We start from the raw sequence: 16,630 nt of genomic DNA on the forward strand, positions 1-16,630 counted from the left end.
AAAACCCATGTTGTCACAGAAACATAAAAGAATTAATCGTTTAAATTAACCTAATAGAATGCCATGAACCAAGAAGTTCACTTCTGGCAACAATTGGTCATAAAGGAAGAAATATAAATCATTAGGATTTTCTTGATATAAAAGTAACCAGTTGAACAAAATGGCATACTCTTTATGCTTTTTCCTTTTGACCTCACTGGATGAGTCATCGGAATCTTCACTGCTAGAGGAATCCTGTACAGAAAAATATACAAAGTTAAGGCTGCTAATGATTAGAATTCAACTATAGTAACATTTTTTCTTGTTATACTATTAAACATTCACTTTACTAATAAAACTCTAAAGACTTTTTTCCATGTTACATTTATACCATAAATTAGCATATAAAGTAATTACATTTTTACTGCAAATATGTTAACAGCCAGTGAAATTAAGTAAACATCACAAGGTCAGCATTTTGTATAAAATCTTATAATCTACCATTTCTGGATACTACTACTGTTGCCTAGTAAGACCTCAAAAAGGAATCCTAATTGCTGGTATGTCAAATTCTCATTTAGTATTTTTCTTCCTCAATAGGCAGTTTTTGATATACAGATACCCCCCCAATCTTTGAAAGTTCAATTTATACCACTACACTTTTACAAAAGAACCTACACCAGTAACTGTTTTCACTAACTGAAACAAATATGAAGAGAATTTTCACTTTTACAAAACTCAATTCTGAGCACTCAGCATTTGTTTCGCAGCAAGCTGCTACTGAGGTGGCAAGCACGTGGAGCAGCCCCTTCAAGCTCCTTCCCTGGGAACTATCCTCAGCACTGAGCTGCCAGGATTCTGAACTGTGCCTGTGAGCATCTGTGCTTTCCTCACTTTGCCCATGACAGTTACCAAGATGTGGCCTAAGGAAGCAGCCTCCTTGCTTTTTCATACCACTTAGCTCAGGAAAAAGGACATTCCATTTTCGGATAGGTGGGGAAACCTACAGTTCTTCCTGAATGTTTTTGTGCAAACACACACACATGCAAGCTCATGTGTACACAGGAACTACACTGTTTATAATAAAAGTATGTCTACACTTCAAGGCTACTGATGCACATTTAAATGTAGTTATTTTCCTATCCTTCTAATATCCTTACTGTTTCTAATAATTTCATAAACAGCCCCCAGTTAAATAATTAGGCATCAAGACTACTTTTCAGATAATAGCTTTCACAATGAATAGTCACCTCCTCTGATCCACTATTAGATGAAGCTTGATGTTGCTGCTGCTGCTGCTGCTGCTTCTTAAGCATTGCAGATCTCTGAACGGCCAAAATACTAGGGCTAGATTTCCAGAACTGTAATAGAGATATACACAAGTGAAGAACAAAGTTTTGAGAAAAGTGGAAAAAGGATAATCTATTGAAAACCAATATCAACATTTTCACTGCCTCCAAATAATAAATAATAGTAAGACAATTTTCCTTACTCACATATATGTAAAACAATATTGCTGCAATATAATTAAAATAAATGCTGAGCTTTAGATGTATATAAATAATTTATGGTGTGTTGAGGTTCACAGACAGACAGCCTTAATCAATGTATTCTTTGGTGTTAGGACTATTGTCAAAAACAACAGGATAATATATGCTACCAGTGCTATTCAAAGTGTGGCTACCAATCCTTTAAACTGGTGTGAGGTGAAGATGAGGAGCTAGAGTCAGAATGCAAATTAACTAAGCACAGTTTTAGTTCGACTGACTTTTTTGTTTCTGGTAGCAAAACTTCCTACATGAAGGAAACTATTTGTATATTCTGGCCCAAGCATCTTATCATGACTGGTACTCTAAGTAACACTCTGTATACCATTCTGATGTATAGACAAGTTTTACTAAATCTTACAATTGCTTTTTTAAAACAGAATGGCCCTTGGCATATTCTACCATGTATCTTCAAGGAAGCAGAATTCTATTAAATACTCCTATTGGCAATACATTATATCCTCTGAAGATCTTGAAAGTAGAGATAACACTGTAAAATTAACAAAAAGACCTCAAAAGCCTTACATTTTTATCCATGAGACACTGAGTATTTATTTAACAATTTGTGCTTCAAAAAGAGAAAGTTTCATGTATGTTCATTTTATACTTGTCTTATACATCAATAATTATAGACTGCTTCTCTTTCAAGCCAATTAGTCCACAGATGACACCAAGTTCGAGAACAATTTAAAGTGCATTTTAATACTTAAAATCAACTTTTTCTAAAAGCTAGATCAAGAATGCTCTAAACCAATGCTATACATTTTCCCAAAGTAATACAGGAAATCTACCTGTCATTGGATACGTTATTCATTACCTCAGCTCCATCAACTTTCGGTGGTTTTGCTTGAACTTTATTGTCTCGGGAATTGTCTGACTCAGACTCTGACTGACTGCCCGATTCGGATCCAGAGTCTGAGTCGCTGCTACCTGACTGGCTACTGCTTCCATCACTACTGCTTCCAGAACTCGAACCAGATCCAGAGCCGGAAGCTGACCCAGAATCATCATCCGACTGGCTACAATTTAAAAATAAATAGATTTCAAACAAAATTAATTCAAATTTTAGCTTTTCTTAACTCAGCAAAAAGCTCCACATCATTAAGCCTTGTTTGTTTAGTATGTCAACCATGTATAGCCAAACAAATAGAAAAAGGAATTAATGTTAATCTACAGCAATAACTGACTTGATAAATTTAGTAGCCTGGGCTAAAAGATAATTATATCACAATCTTCCTCCAAGGGTAATGAACAAAACCTACCAGGCAGAGAATCCTGGGCTAGAAACTTAGAATAACAAAATGTTTAAGACACAGTCCCTATTCTTAAAAGGTCATTTGATATAGTGAACATAAAGAAGAAATTGTGTGAAGAAAAAATGTGATAAAAATTCTCATTTAGTAAAAGGTAGAAAACGAATTAAATTGAGTTTCAACTTGTTTGCAAGTCCACATCTATGTTCTATCATCTCAGAGGAATGTAACTTATTACAACTAAGCTATGATAAAGTACAATTTACTAAAAAATAAGATTACTAATTTCTTTTCTGAGAAAATTATTCAATTTTTTATGGTTCCATAGTAATACGTCTGAAATAGTAAATTCTCACAATCTTTCCTAGCCTCTGTACACATACACATACACTTTCCAGCACTTATTTCCTGTCCAAAGTAGTCTAGAAATGGTCTATACCTAATTGATTGTGTCAATCAATATTATCCGAAAGGCCATTTGTTAACTGGTGTTTACATTTGGATTGCTGAAAACCAGGGCATTAAATTTTTTAAATATGTGGCAGACTCAGCTTTTGATGTAATTTTAACCGACTTTATGAGAAACAACAAGGTAATGTCACACACACGGAGCAAAACTCAAGCTTCTTATTCTCTTGCTGTAGTTCTCAAAAACATCACTAGATGGAGGTATTACTCTACAAAAACTACAAGATCGAACAGTAACCCTTCCTAAAAGTAATTTTTGAGAGCAAGGCATTAATAGTTTCTACCTGGAAACACAGATATATGTTTTCAAGAAGACATCTGATTCTAAAAGTTTTGCTTACAATGTGAACAAACATACACCTACTTTTAAAATTTGGGAATCTAGTGGAATAAGTTTTTCTTCATAGAAAGAGTAAACAAAAAGTTCCATCTTAAAGGCTATATCAAAACCATTTCTGCCAGTTTCTACCCTCCAGACACATGGTTCAATAGCATAGTGCCTTTTAATTAAAAAACAAAAGTGACCATTCTGCATTCTATTTCGGCCCTTGAAATTTCAGTAAGAATATCAGAGAAGATATTTTTCCTAACACACAATTTCATTTTTCCCTTAACCCACTAGGCAAGCAACACTTTTCATTTATTACTTTAGCAAAAACTATCATTTGTTAGGCACTGGGAAGACTGAGATGAGACAAAAAGTCCTTACCATTATAAGAACATCTAACCTAGTATGGAAAGACAGTCATGTCAACCAATAAATACCTCTCTGGGCTATATTTAAAATAATTCAACCAGGAGGTATGAAGAACACAAACAAGTCAGGCACAGTAACTGGAGAACATTTAGAAGAAAGTGAAGATGAACTAATCCTTTAGAAAGAAGAATTAAGTAGAAGGGGTATCATTTTAATTGCTTATAAGCTTCTTGAAGGTACTGTTTTTTTTCCCCAGAGTATCTTACACTGGTGGACGCTCAGTAAATACCTGAAAAGTAAATGGATGGATAATTGAATCTGGGCGCTATCATGGGCCTATATTCTTAACTGTATCTTGAGAAAATAGCTAGTCAAAATTCCTTCTTAATGTATCAAGATTCCTTGTTAATGTATCAATATTCTTAAGTGAATGCAGGAAATCTTCCTTTCATAATCTTTAGGTGAAAGTAGTTCTGCCTGATGAAAAAAGCAAACAGCCTGAGCCTACACCACTCTAAAGGCAAATAGGCTTATTATCAGAATGTCTTCACCTTAGATATTAAAAGCATGAAGTATTTATTTCACTTAAATTGTTCATAGCAGGACTAAGAATATACATAGAATAAGTAAGGAATACCTTATATACTGCCATAGAATGAGATAGAGTTATGTGAAAAAAAAAAGGCAAGCTACAAAACTGCATTTATAGTATGCTTCCTTTGTGTATGAAGGGGGAAATGTTTACACGTATTTGCTTATGCTTTTTTCAAAAGCAATAATGGTGTATAAAACAATTAAGTTAAAAATGGTTACCTACAAAGAGAGGGGAAAGAAGAAAGCAGAAGGAACAAGGATTGAAATGAGTTGTCAATTTCTGAACCATGCAAATGTTTTACACAATTTATTTTAAAAGGAAATTCTAACACTTGAGAGATAAATATATATATAGGTTTGGGGGATTGGAGAACAGTGGGACATAAAATTCTGAGGAAAAACAGGTAAAAAGCCTCTCCGTAATGAAGCAGTTCTATTTCAACCCACTGTTGCATATGCTCTTTCCAAAATAAAAATCAAACCTGCCCTAAATGGGTAAGTCTTCAGTGGCTCTGTAACAAAAGTAAAACATCTATGAGGTGCAGGAATCTGTCTCTGCCAACCTATCTCCAGCCAGTTTCCCGTCTAAACCCTTAGTTTTAGTGATGGCATACTACTTGTAATTCTCAGAAAGTGAGTTTCTCTTTCCACTTTCTGCTTTTGCACAATTACTTCCTTTTTAAAGATTTTTTCACTATATAATTTCTACCTGAGCCTCACTTCATGGATACTTCTCTGACAAATCTCTCCTGACTCCAAAGTCAAATCAACCCAACATTAAAGCTTCCATAGAAGGCTTCCCTAGTAGCTCAGATGGTAAAGCGTCTGCCTGCAATGCTAGAGACCAGGGTTCGATCCCTGGGTCAGGAAGATGCCTTGGAGAAGGAAATGGCAACCCCCTCCAGTATTCTTGGCCTGGAGAATCCCATGGACAGAAGAGCCTGGTGGGCTACAGTCCATGGGGTCACGAAGTCGGACATGACTGAGCAACCACCACGCACGCGCGTGCGCGCACGCACACACACACACACACACACACACAACATGAAAGCAGGAAATCTTACCTCAGTATTCCCACAATATCCTGTACCTATTACTATCTTAGCTATAGGCACATAATGTAATATTCACTGTAGTTTCTGTTTTATTTTTTGGTATTCTACCATATGTTCCTAGAGTGCTGGAATTTTTACTTGTTCTTTGTATGCTGAACACTAAATGAAGGGCTCAACATATGTTTGGTGAGTGGATGGATACACACATAAGCAAACAAATCAAAGATGCTTACGGATATAATATCTTATATAAAATTCACAAATAGATTTGGACTATAAAAATATTTCTCAGGTCTAATTAACATTTTATTTATTTAGGTAGTAACCAATACCACTGATTTTTTAATATAGTATCTGTATACCACTTACAAGTTATCCTTATGAATTATATTAAATCTCAATAGCCCAATAGTATAAGGCAGAAGATTATTAAAAATACTTAATTCTTTCCCTTATCGTTTTCAATTTACAAAAGAAAACTCATCATATGGGTACTTAGATAAAAGAGTTTTCTTAGGGTAAATTAAGTAAAAAAAAATACATTTAAAAGAGAAAACAGCAATTCAAATTAAAGTTTCTTTTCAAGATTGTTTTTATGCTCAATTTCAAATATAAACAAGAGCAATCAAATAACCATTTATCTATCAACCAGCTTCACAATTATCAACTCATAACAATTTTGTTTCAAATAATCCAGCTTTCCACAAACACATAATCTCAAACATATTGAAATTTCATCCATAAATAGTTTAGTACTTATATGTAAAAACAAACAATAAAAACTCCACTATTTTTAAACATCCACAAAACTAGTACCATATTTTTTAAAAAATCACATTTTTGTAATGTTAAATATGAAATTATTTTTTTCCCCTGCAATTTATTTTGTGGAATAAATTAGGCAGTTTTTCCTACAGACGCTTCCTGCCTTCCAGATTTTACTAACTGCACTTCTGTGGTATTATGTGACGTATTTTTCTGTCCCTTGTGTTTCTTATAAATTGTCAGACCTAGAGGCTCAGACTTAATTCAGTTTTCCTTGGCAAGAACATGTTTGAAAAGTTGCTGTGGACCTCTAGTAGAAAAAAACAATGTTTGGTTGTCTCTTTTTGTGTGAGGTTGTTTGATGTGTGCGCTCATGTTATTTTCAGCCTTATCCCTCCATTACATAGTTCTTCATAAGCCCTACACAAGCTCATTCACTATTTATTTAAAGGCAGTAAAATGGTGATATTGTCATTCTTTACTTACCCATTATATCATTTCTCCACTAATAGGTGGAATACTTATTAATATAATGAGAAATTTTCCCTCATTATATTTGTTAACTTTGAGGTACAGTTCATACAGGAAAGGCATTTTCATTTATTTTCCTTCTTTTCCAGCTTTCAAAATGAGCTAAATTGCTAGCATCCTTTCAAGGTAAGAAGACCAGTAATGTTCTAAATCTCACTATGAACTCATGGATTGAAATTATTTGATGAGTTTTAACAATCCATTATCATCATTAATACCCAAACTGTCCCCTCTTTAGCAAAGAGGAAACCCTTTATTACTTCCTGAATCTTTTTCACAAGACCTCAAGTTGTCTCTGACAGCTTCCTCACTTTCTGGTCTGACAAGATGAACCAGGCTCATCTTGTGTATTTCTTGCGTCAAATTGTAACTCAGGCATTTCATCAAAATGCCTTGCTTCTGTTTATGTTAGAAATTAAACTGCAACCTGAATGGGTTGGTTATAGCTTTTAAGTTTTTTTTTTAATAAGATGAGTTAGGATATGTGTATTTTTAGATACAATGTATTAAGGATTAATACCAATATTTTCAATTTAAATTTGTAGGTCTTTTACTTCTTTGATTTTTCTATTTATACCATCACTTGGGTTCAGTTTCTTCGTTCCAAATGACACTAGTAAAATCATTTATTTGCTTTATCTTAGAATACACATAACAGTTGCAAAACAGTAATATCATTATTATATGATTACTAAAAGTTAATATTTCTTCACAATTCTGCTTGGCCTTCAGGAATACTCACCCTTACTATTAAACTATTGCTTTGAAGCCAACTAAAATTGTTTATTTCCGTATGGTCACTAATTTTGTTTAATTAGGGTCATTTGCTTTTACTTCATTTTTAGGAACTGCTTTTATTCACTTTGATTTAACATTGCTTTATTTATTTACTTACATTCAATTTGAAAGGTACAAAAGTTAAAATCCAAAATCTAGCTTTTATCTTTTATCTTCTCTACATCATGACCTTCCTCCCACTACAGTAATTATTTTTTAAGTTTCATTTATTTTTCCTTTATCGATAAAAGCAAATTATAAATGAGTATTTTTATATTCCCCTTTCATAAATGATTATTAACTTATTTATAATCTTAAATAATCGATGCCACATTGTATATACATTGTATCCTGGAGATCACTGCACAACAGTGTACAGTAGATATACTCCCTTCTCCTTTATGCAACTGCATATTCTCCATTTTGTAGAAACAACATAGTTTCAACCTGTCCCTCAAAGATGAACCAATCTTTGATACCACAATGATATAAAAAAAACCCTATGTATCATTTTGCATTTATGACAGTGTACCGTATTTGCTATTTATCAACCAATGTAAATATACCACCTTTGAAGTTTTAAACTTATCATCAGCTAGCACCCAGATCTTGATTCCAAAATACAAATCCACACTTTAGTAAACTAGGTGTCCTTTAGGAAATGGCAGATTCTAAGGCTGGGACAGGGAAGGTACCAGATGAAACTAAATAAGCTTGCTGTGCCAAAAAGCAAAATACTAAATACAAACAGAACAAAAAAACACAATATAGGAGCCAATCTGAAGGGCTTCCACTGGCTAAATCTGATTTGGGCATCAAAACAAATAGTAAAAGATAATTACCTAGTAAATAAAACAGGAATCCTCAAGTCCGTGCTGACGACAGGTAGACAGGGAGAAAGACAGATGGCAGGGGAGGGCTGATAGAATTCTGAATGCCAGCTGGTAATGTGGACAGTGTGGTACTGCTGGAAAGCTACCATGTTGCAATCATCATAGAAAACAGTGATTTGGGCAAAAACCACCAAAGATGCTAAATGTGGGGGGAGGCGGGGAGGAGGCTTTGATGAGATATTTACAGTCTCAAAGTATCTTCTTACAAATTGCTTATTAGCTATATTAATGGATAAATTAGAAACTACAGTGGGGGGAAAAAAAAGATACTACCCTGTCCTGGTGATCAAAACTAGTTTTATCAATAGGGACAGACATACATCATGAGCCTCCAGATTTGATACCTTGTGAAAGATGTATTGTCACTCACACAGTCCTTCAGCCAGGGAATGCAAGTGTAGGAGAGGCCCAGGGTAGGGGACCCAAGTGTAGGGAATGTATAACTTGGATCAAATCATAAGTAAACAAGTAAAATCTAAATTGTGAAATATATTCTATAAAATAACTAGCCTATATGTAGCCTTCAAAATGCTTATGTCAAGAAAGACAGAGAAGAACTGCTTCAGATTAAAGGAGATTAAAGAGACGTAACAACCAAATCCAATTTTAGACAGAACCCTGTACTGAAAGATGACTGGGATGACAAAACTGGAATACAGATTAAACATTAGAGTATATTACCATAAATTTTCCTGGATTTAACTACTATACAGGGTTTATATAAGGGAATTCCTGGGCTTTTATATACACACACACACACACACACACACACACACACATATACTGAAGTATTAATGCATAAATGGATATAATGTTTGCAACCTTCTCTTAAACTCTTCAGGAAAAATATGTATTACATATATATAAACATGTATGAAGGGTGAGGATAAAAGGGAACAGTGGAAAAGCTAACAATCAGTGCATGCAGAGAGTACACACATGAAGTTCTTGTACCTATTCTTTCATCATTTCCATAATTTGAAATTAATTCAAAATTAAAATGTTAATAAAAAAAAATTTCTCCAACACCACAAGTTTTGGTCACTAATATTCAATATTGTGAAATCTCATATTTAAATAATAAAAGCTACAAAGGTGAGGAAGTTTTAAAGCTGCAGAAGCCAAATGCATATGAAATAGGCAAGTAAGTAAACATTCAGTAGCATGGAAAATAAAACTATCAAAAATTCAGTCAATAAAATGGCTAAGGTACAGGTAGAAATATAAAAACTACCTAAAGCTTTTCCTTAAGAGATATGAAAAGGTAAAAATACCAAGAAGGGGAGATTAAAAACCAACTGCCTCCAACAGCTGCCTCAGAAACTGCTGATCGCCTAACTCAGCATGTCTTCTTTTCCTTAGTAACAGAAATCTCAAGGTTAAGGTCCACCCAGTATAAAAAGTGTATAGCACAAGCTCCTTGCAGCAAAGTATGGCTATTAGCTAAAAGTTTCAACAAATGAGGTATAAGCAGAAATGTTGGGCTGTACTTCCCAGAAGGCTACTCAAGCAGGCTGACTCAGCTAGGAGATGCTCCCTTTCCTTGGCCCTTGTTTGCCTCCAACATTTCCAGCTGTCTGACAGGAGGGAAAGTGCTCAAAATTCACATCTGCACAGATTCTTTTAGTATAAAAGCCAACATTTTTTCCCAATGTTCCCAAGGTTATGGTACATCAGTGTTTTTAATGACTTGAGTGACCACAAAAAATTAGTACTCTGTTCAGTAAGACATTAAATCCATTTTTAAATTGTTTTTTCAAGTTAAATTTTTAGGAGCTTTAGCGCACTATCATCTACAGTGTACTTCCTCATGAGTTCCACATAACTAAAATGTTATGATTCTGTATCTATGGATTAGCTTTGAGAAATGCTTTTCAAACAAACAAACATCAAAATGAATATCCCTCTCTGACTTTACAATTATGCATGCTTTGGTCCCATCTCAGAGGCTTTGGTCACACCTTAAGGGGTTTTAATGGCTCACCTTTGTTCTTGGGATAAAATGATTAAAATCTGACCTCTGCCTACCTTTCCAATTTATCTTAAACATCTCTCTGGTGGCTCAGAGGTTAAAGCGTCTGCCTGGAATGCGGGAGACCTGGGTTCAATCCCTGGGTCAGGAAGATCCCCTGGAGAAGGAAATGGCAACCCACTCCAGTATTCTTGCCTGGAGAATCCCGTGAAGGGAGGAGCCTGGTAGGCTACAGTCCATGGGGTCGCAAAGAGTCGGACATGACTGAGCGACTTCACTTCATTTCACTTCATTCTGCACCCAGGCTCGCTAATTTCCTTCAGTCTTTGAATCTGCCACACCTTCTCACCTCATGCTGCTGCTGCTGCTGCTAAGTCGCTTCAGTCGTGTCCAACCCTGTGCGACCCCATAGACGGCAGCCCACCAGGCTCCCCCGTCCCTGGGATTCTCCAGGTAAGAACACTGGAGTGGGTTGCCATTTCCTTCTCACCTCATAGGCCTGGGAAACTTGTTAATCCCCGTCCCACCTTCGTCCCTAGTTCAAGACCTCTCTCCCAGGACTGCATTAGACACCCAGCATGGTATCTGGCAGAGTGCACGCTGAACATAAGCTAGTATGTGCACTGCAGTTTATACTAACAACTGTATCCCTATCTTCTGGCACTCTACCTGACATGTACTCTGAAAATATATTTGTGAATTAATAAATGGTTAATACCACCTTCTCATTACTTCTTCAAAAATAGCATAAGTCTTCCATAGAAACTTTCTTGTTCTTACTTCTGATTTCTCTGTCTTTACTTTTCTCTTTTGGGTTTTTTCTTCCTCCAAGTCATCTAATTAGAAGTGTTTGGGGGAAAATAATTTTAAGAAGCAGCTTTAAGAATCAGATGATCTGAAAACACTAGGTCCACTTCCCACATGGTCACAATTGTTTATATCTAAGTAGCACTGGTTCCTTTTGATGAAGGATTTGACCTCCAATTCAGCCAGTTGCCTCCCCTAAACAAATGTCTTATACCTGGAGAGCTTCATACATTTATGTTATCTGTTGGCCCTTTGGCTGTTTCTCATTTATGCTCCAATTAAGACAAAATTTTTAATACCTTTTTATAGCTTTCAAAATATTTTGGTACTGAAATCCATTTTATCCTCACAACAAGAACAAAATGTCCTTGAAGGCACAGTTTTTATAGACCATTTTTAGAGGAGACAACCCTTCTAAGGACCCAGCAATAAGTAGACTTAATTCTGTAGTCAAATACTAAGTTCTGATCCCAACCCCAGCATCCTGTCTGGAGAGTCTGTATCCTTCCAAATGTCCTGTGTTGTGACATTTGCTCAGAATTTACTGCTCTGAGTCCCCTTCTGTGCCTGGCACATCAAAGCTTTCTCTAAAGTTCAGCAGCACATATACTCTTCCCCCCTTTGCCCTGTATTATTTAGCATTTTCATGTGTCTGTGGGTAGAAGTGCTTTGGAGTGCAAGTCCATGTTAGCTCAGCCCCACCTGTGCAGAATACCAATACCTCCTTTTCTTTATATTCAACTTTATACTCTAATCAATCCTGGGAACTAAAGAAAACACTAACACCTATACTGGGTACTTAAGAATGATGTATTCTCAAGTGAATAAACAAAGAGTCTTTTGTGTTACAAAGAAAAATAAGCTTTTTTATCACAGATATTGGAAACTAGTCTGTAATGGAACATAAAGGAAGAATGAATAAAATAATGACCTTCTAAGAAAGGGGTAACAGTAGACAGCTGCTTTCCTATCACCAACAGAAGAAATAGCCCGGCTAAATCCTGGAAAAGATAGAAAAATCAAAAGTAAAGCTGGAATTTCCCTGGTTGGTCCAGTGGTTAAGACTCAATGCCGTCAATGCAGGGGGCACGGGATCAACCCCTGGTCAGGGAACGAAGACCTCACGTGCTGTAGAACGACTAAGCCCACACCTCACTATCACTGGGCCTGCATGCTCCGGAGCCCACGCACCACAGTAAGAGGCCCTGTACCACAAGGAAAGATCAAACAAATAAATGTTCATAACAAACAAAAACAGTAGCACTAATGAAGAAGAAAAAAGACTATTTAAACATCCTATGTAAGTTAGACTACCTGTATCAAAGTCTTAGGATCAACGATTTCAGTTTAAGAACGCATCCATTTATGTACGTCTTTCTTTCCTAATAAACATTTGCTTTCTAATACATACCCCATTCCCCCCCTTTTCTTAAACTGGTAGAATTTAGATAAATTAGACTCTGGGGAGGAGGGGAAGAAAAGTTACAGGATACATCAACAGAAGGTAATGGATTTTAGACAGATTATTATAATAGAGGATTGTGTGCCTGACATTTACAGTAATACTTTACATATTAAATTACAATAAATAGAACTGTATTTACAATTAAAAAACTGTATTTACTACTCTAAAGAACAAGCATCCTGCACTAAATTCTCACTTTATGCCTTTCTGCCACCCACCTTAACTACTGCTTTAACATCAAAAACATTCAAAAGGACATCTTTCAGAGAGTTTTTGAAAGAATTTTTTGACAGACATTTGTGAGGAAATTCGAAACTTGACAGTATTCTGAAATTCGACTTTTCTTCTTCTAGCCTCCTAGCCTTTTTGTCTCATTATATTTATATATGTACACCCGTATTTTTCTGCTGGGAAAAACTGAGGGCAAGAGGAGAAGGGGACGATAGAGGGTGAGATGGTTGGATGGCATCACTGACTCAATGGACATGAGTTTGAGCAAACTCAGGGAGATAGCGAAGGACAGGGAGGCCTGGCGTGCCGCAGTTCATGGGGTAGCAAAGAATCGGACACGACTTAGCAACTGAACAACAACACCCATTAGATAAGCCTTAGGTTTCTACCACACAGAAATAATAAACATACTTAAGGATTACTGTGAAGATCTTTAAAAAATGTAAAGCATAATATCTGACCTATACTAGGAGCTCAATGCTGCTGCTGCTGCTAAGTCACTTCAGTCGTGTCCAACTCTGTGTTACCCCATAGACGGCAGCCCACCAGGCTCCCCCATCCCTGGGATTCTCCAGGCAAGAACACTGGAGTGGGTTGCCATTTCCTTCTCCAATGCATGAAAGTGAAAAGTGAAAGGGAAGTCACCCAGTCATGTCTGATTCTTAGTGATCCCATGGACTGCAGCCTACTAGGCTTCTCCATCCATGGGATTTTTCAGGCGAGAGTACTGGAGTGCGCTGCCATTGCCTTCTCCAGGAGCTCAATATTAATATCTATTTTAGAATTTAAAAAATGATATTTTTTTTTGGAGTTCAAGATCAGAATCATTACTTCAAAATTTGTTTCAGGTGTTATCTGGACTGTCATAATTATAAGTATAAATTCATAAACTATCTATGAATGAAGCCTGTAGAAATACTAACATTTTCAAACAAATTGATTTTTAAAATACAAAAAAGGGTGGGGGGGTGGGGGGAGACATGGTCATTACTAACTGGTACTATGTACCAAACACTGGATTCTTGTCTCATCCTTTCCTTTTCAAATAACAAAGCTGAGGTTCAAAGAAGGCTAAGTGAAGAAACAAATACTAATATTATGAAGAATTGAAAGAAAATTCAGAAAAATGAAAGCCACTAAATTCTTAGGATGATACAAACTGTTTTAAAATAAAAATCCTTTGTGTGCCATATGTATGCTGTCTGCTTGCCCCCCTCACTTACCTAGCATCCACTGGCTTGCCCTTTGGTATTACATAACTGGCACTCCAGTGTAAAACGGCACACGTCCACCCAGCTAAAGATTTCCCAGTATGTCTTTCAGCTAGGTGTGGCCATGTGAACAGGTTTTGGCCAAGGGATTACAGCTAGAAGTGATGTGAAATTTTTACACCTTAGCCTTAAGCATTAACTGGTTTGCCTTATACCCGCCCCACTCCCATCCATCTTCTTGCTGGCAATCACTGGGGCAAGATAAGCTGTATGTTACATATTAACAAAGCTGTCCCACCAGCCAGAGCACCTGAGTAATGTCAAGGGGTAGAGCTTAGTCACTTGATAATAGTTTAATTATTGAAAAAGAAAAGTAACATTTTTGAGACCCTGGGCTCTGAAGACTCTAGTATATATCACTTTAATTGGTTCTCTGATTTGCTACAATGATGTTTTTGCAAAAAACTTTTTTGAAATAAGACCTGTACACAGATAATTTGAATTCATTTGTTCATCTCTTCAACTAACATGTATTGAGCAAGAGTTTCTAGTAAGGACAAAATGCCATGGGAAAAGTAAAACTTGAGAAATCAGAGATATAAGGACAAAGTTGGGGAGGCAGGGAGGGCAAGATATAAGGATGTACTGGTTCCTGATGGAGGAACTGGAGGTAGGGCAAATGAGACTAGGGGTAAGGCTTCAGAGAGGGAGCAACTTCAGAGCTGGCTACTGGTGTATTCTCACACTTGCCCTTTAGAAAACACTTCCTCTCTGAAGCAACCGATAAAATTTCTCACTCTTTAAGATTACTCAAAAATATCCTATCCTTCATGTAACCCTCTCCAATATCTCCAGGGATAGGTCATTGCTCCAGCCCATGTGTTCACAATATTTTGCTCATATGTTACTAATAATTCCTTCACAATATCACAATTATGCTTATACATGTATCTCTCTTCTAACTACATCCTGGAATTCATTAAGTTGGGGCCTGTAGTTATTTTTATAGACCATTATCCACTTCAACAGGCCTAGAGAAACAATATGGAAATTAGCAGATATTGAGTACTTAAAAAATTCTTTTTTTTTTAAAATTAGAAGTCAAAGGCTTTCAAACTTTTGGGGGCATGACTTACGTAATACATTTTATATACTGATGCAGTGCACACATGCAACATAACAAAAGTTTGATGAAATAATATTCTACAAAAGAACACTACTAGCTTACATTATTCTTTCATTTAAAAATCCAATTATGATACTCTAATGTGTGTTTCAACTCACTATTTACAATATATTAGCCTAGAATAAGTCACTTAAAAATGAGAAGGGTTCACCTAGATGCTAACTAAGATCAGACCACCTTTAAGTTCTATAAAATTACATTGTATTAAAATGTTATCCTCCAAATCCTTTACGACAGGCCATAAAATAATTATCAAAATTTGAGAAAATCTGTGAAGCATTCATCCCCATGGGTCTGAAAACCAGTTAACGCCTTTGTTAGGGACTAAAGGACAAACACAACAGCTCCTTTTAGCATTCTACATTACCAACCCCAAAAAAATTCTATCAGAAAGTACACTCAAAGTACAGTATTATTCTTAAAGTTTCTAACTGAATAAATGAGAATAAAACTGCCAGAAATAGATGCTAAGAAAGATAACATTTAGCAAGACTAATTTCAAAGATGATCAAGTTTAGTTATGCTAAATCTGAGATAAAGACAGTAAACTCAAAAGTTTCTCTAGTAAGCATCCAGAAATCAGATTAGAAATCAAGACTATGTATACATAGATGTCAAAGTTACAATAATTTCACAAAACACATATGAAATGTGTTATAATATTATTGATATGATAAAACCCTCCTATTATTTATAATTATAACCAGTAGGCAAAACTTAATGATATTTACTGGAGAAGGAAATGGCAACACATTCCAGTATTCTTTCTTGGGAAATCCCAGGAACAGAGGAGCCTGGTGGGCTACAGTCCATGGAGGTCACAAAAAGTCAAACAATGACCGAGCACACACAGAGCACAGAAAGATGAACCATCTTCTCTGAGGGAATTTAGACTAATCTAACTGTTTTCCATCAGCCCCACTCCTTTACATAAAAGTTCAGCATAATGTACTGTCTTGTAACACTGTATTTCCTGGGTATAAAAAATTACTCTTTCAGTTCAGTTCAGTCGCTCAGTCAGTCTTGTCTGACTCTTTGAGACCCCATGGACTCCAGGATGCCAGGCCTCCCTGTCCATCACCAGCTCCCGGAGTTCACCCAAACCCACGTCCATCGAGTCGGTGATGCCATCCAGCCATCTCATCCTCTGTCGTCCCCTTCTCCTCCTGCCCCTAATCCCTCCCAGCATCAGACTCTTT

At 36.1% G+C, this 16,630-nt stretch overlaps 1 protein-coding gene across 4 annotated transcripts in view; it reads right to left on the reverse strand.

Moving 5' to 3' along the window:
* The window catches only part of CHD1 (chromodomain helicase DNA binding protein 1), a 74,594-nt gene that overhangs the window by 45,682 nt on the left and 12,282 nt on the right, over positions 1–16,630 (reverse strand). For all 4 annotated transcript variants that reach the window (XM_086413259.1, XM_086413258.1, XM_086413257.1 and 1 more), the window contains exons 3-5: positions 2,344–2,545; positions 1,230–1,340; positions 170–234 (exon numbers count right to left, since the gene is read on the reverse strand). In XM_086413259.1, coding sequence (XP_086269385.1) covers positions 170–234; positions 1,230–1,340; positions 2,344–2,545 — 378 coding nt within the window. The remainder of the gene's footprint in view (positions 1–169; positions 235–1,229; positions 1,341–2,343; positions 2,546–16,630) is intronic.

This window comes from Bos grunniens, chromosome 7, assembly GCF_055505025.1.
Source record: "Bos grunniens cultivar Pamir isolate PY7600 chromosome 7, Bosgru_T2T1.0, whole genome shotgun sequence".
Classification (NCBI taxonomy): Eukaryota; Metazoa; Chordata; class Mammalia; order Artiodactyla; family Bovidae; genus Bos; species Bos grunniens.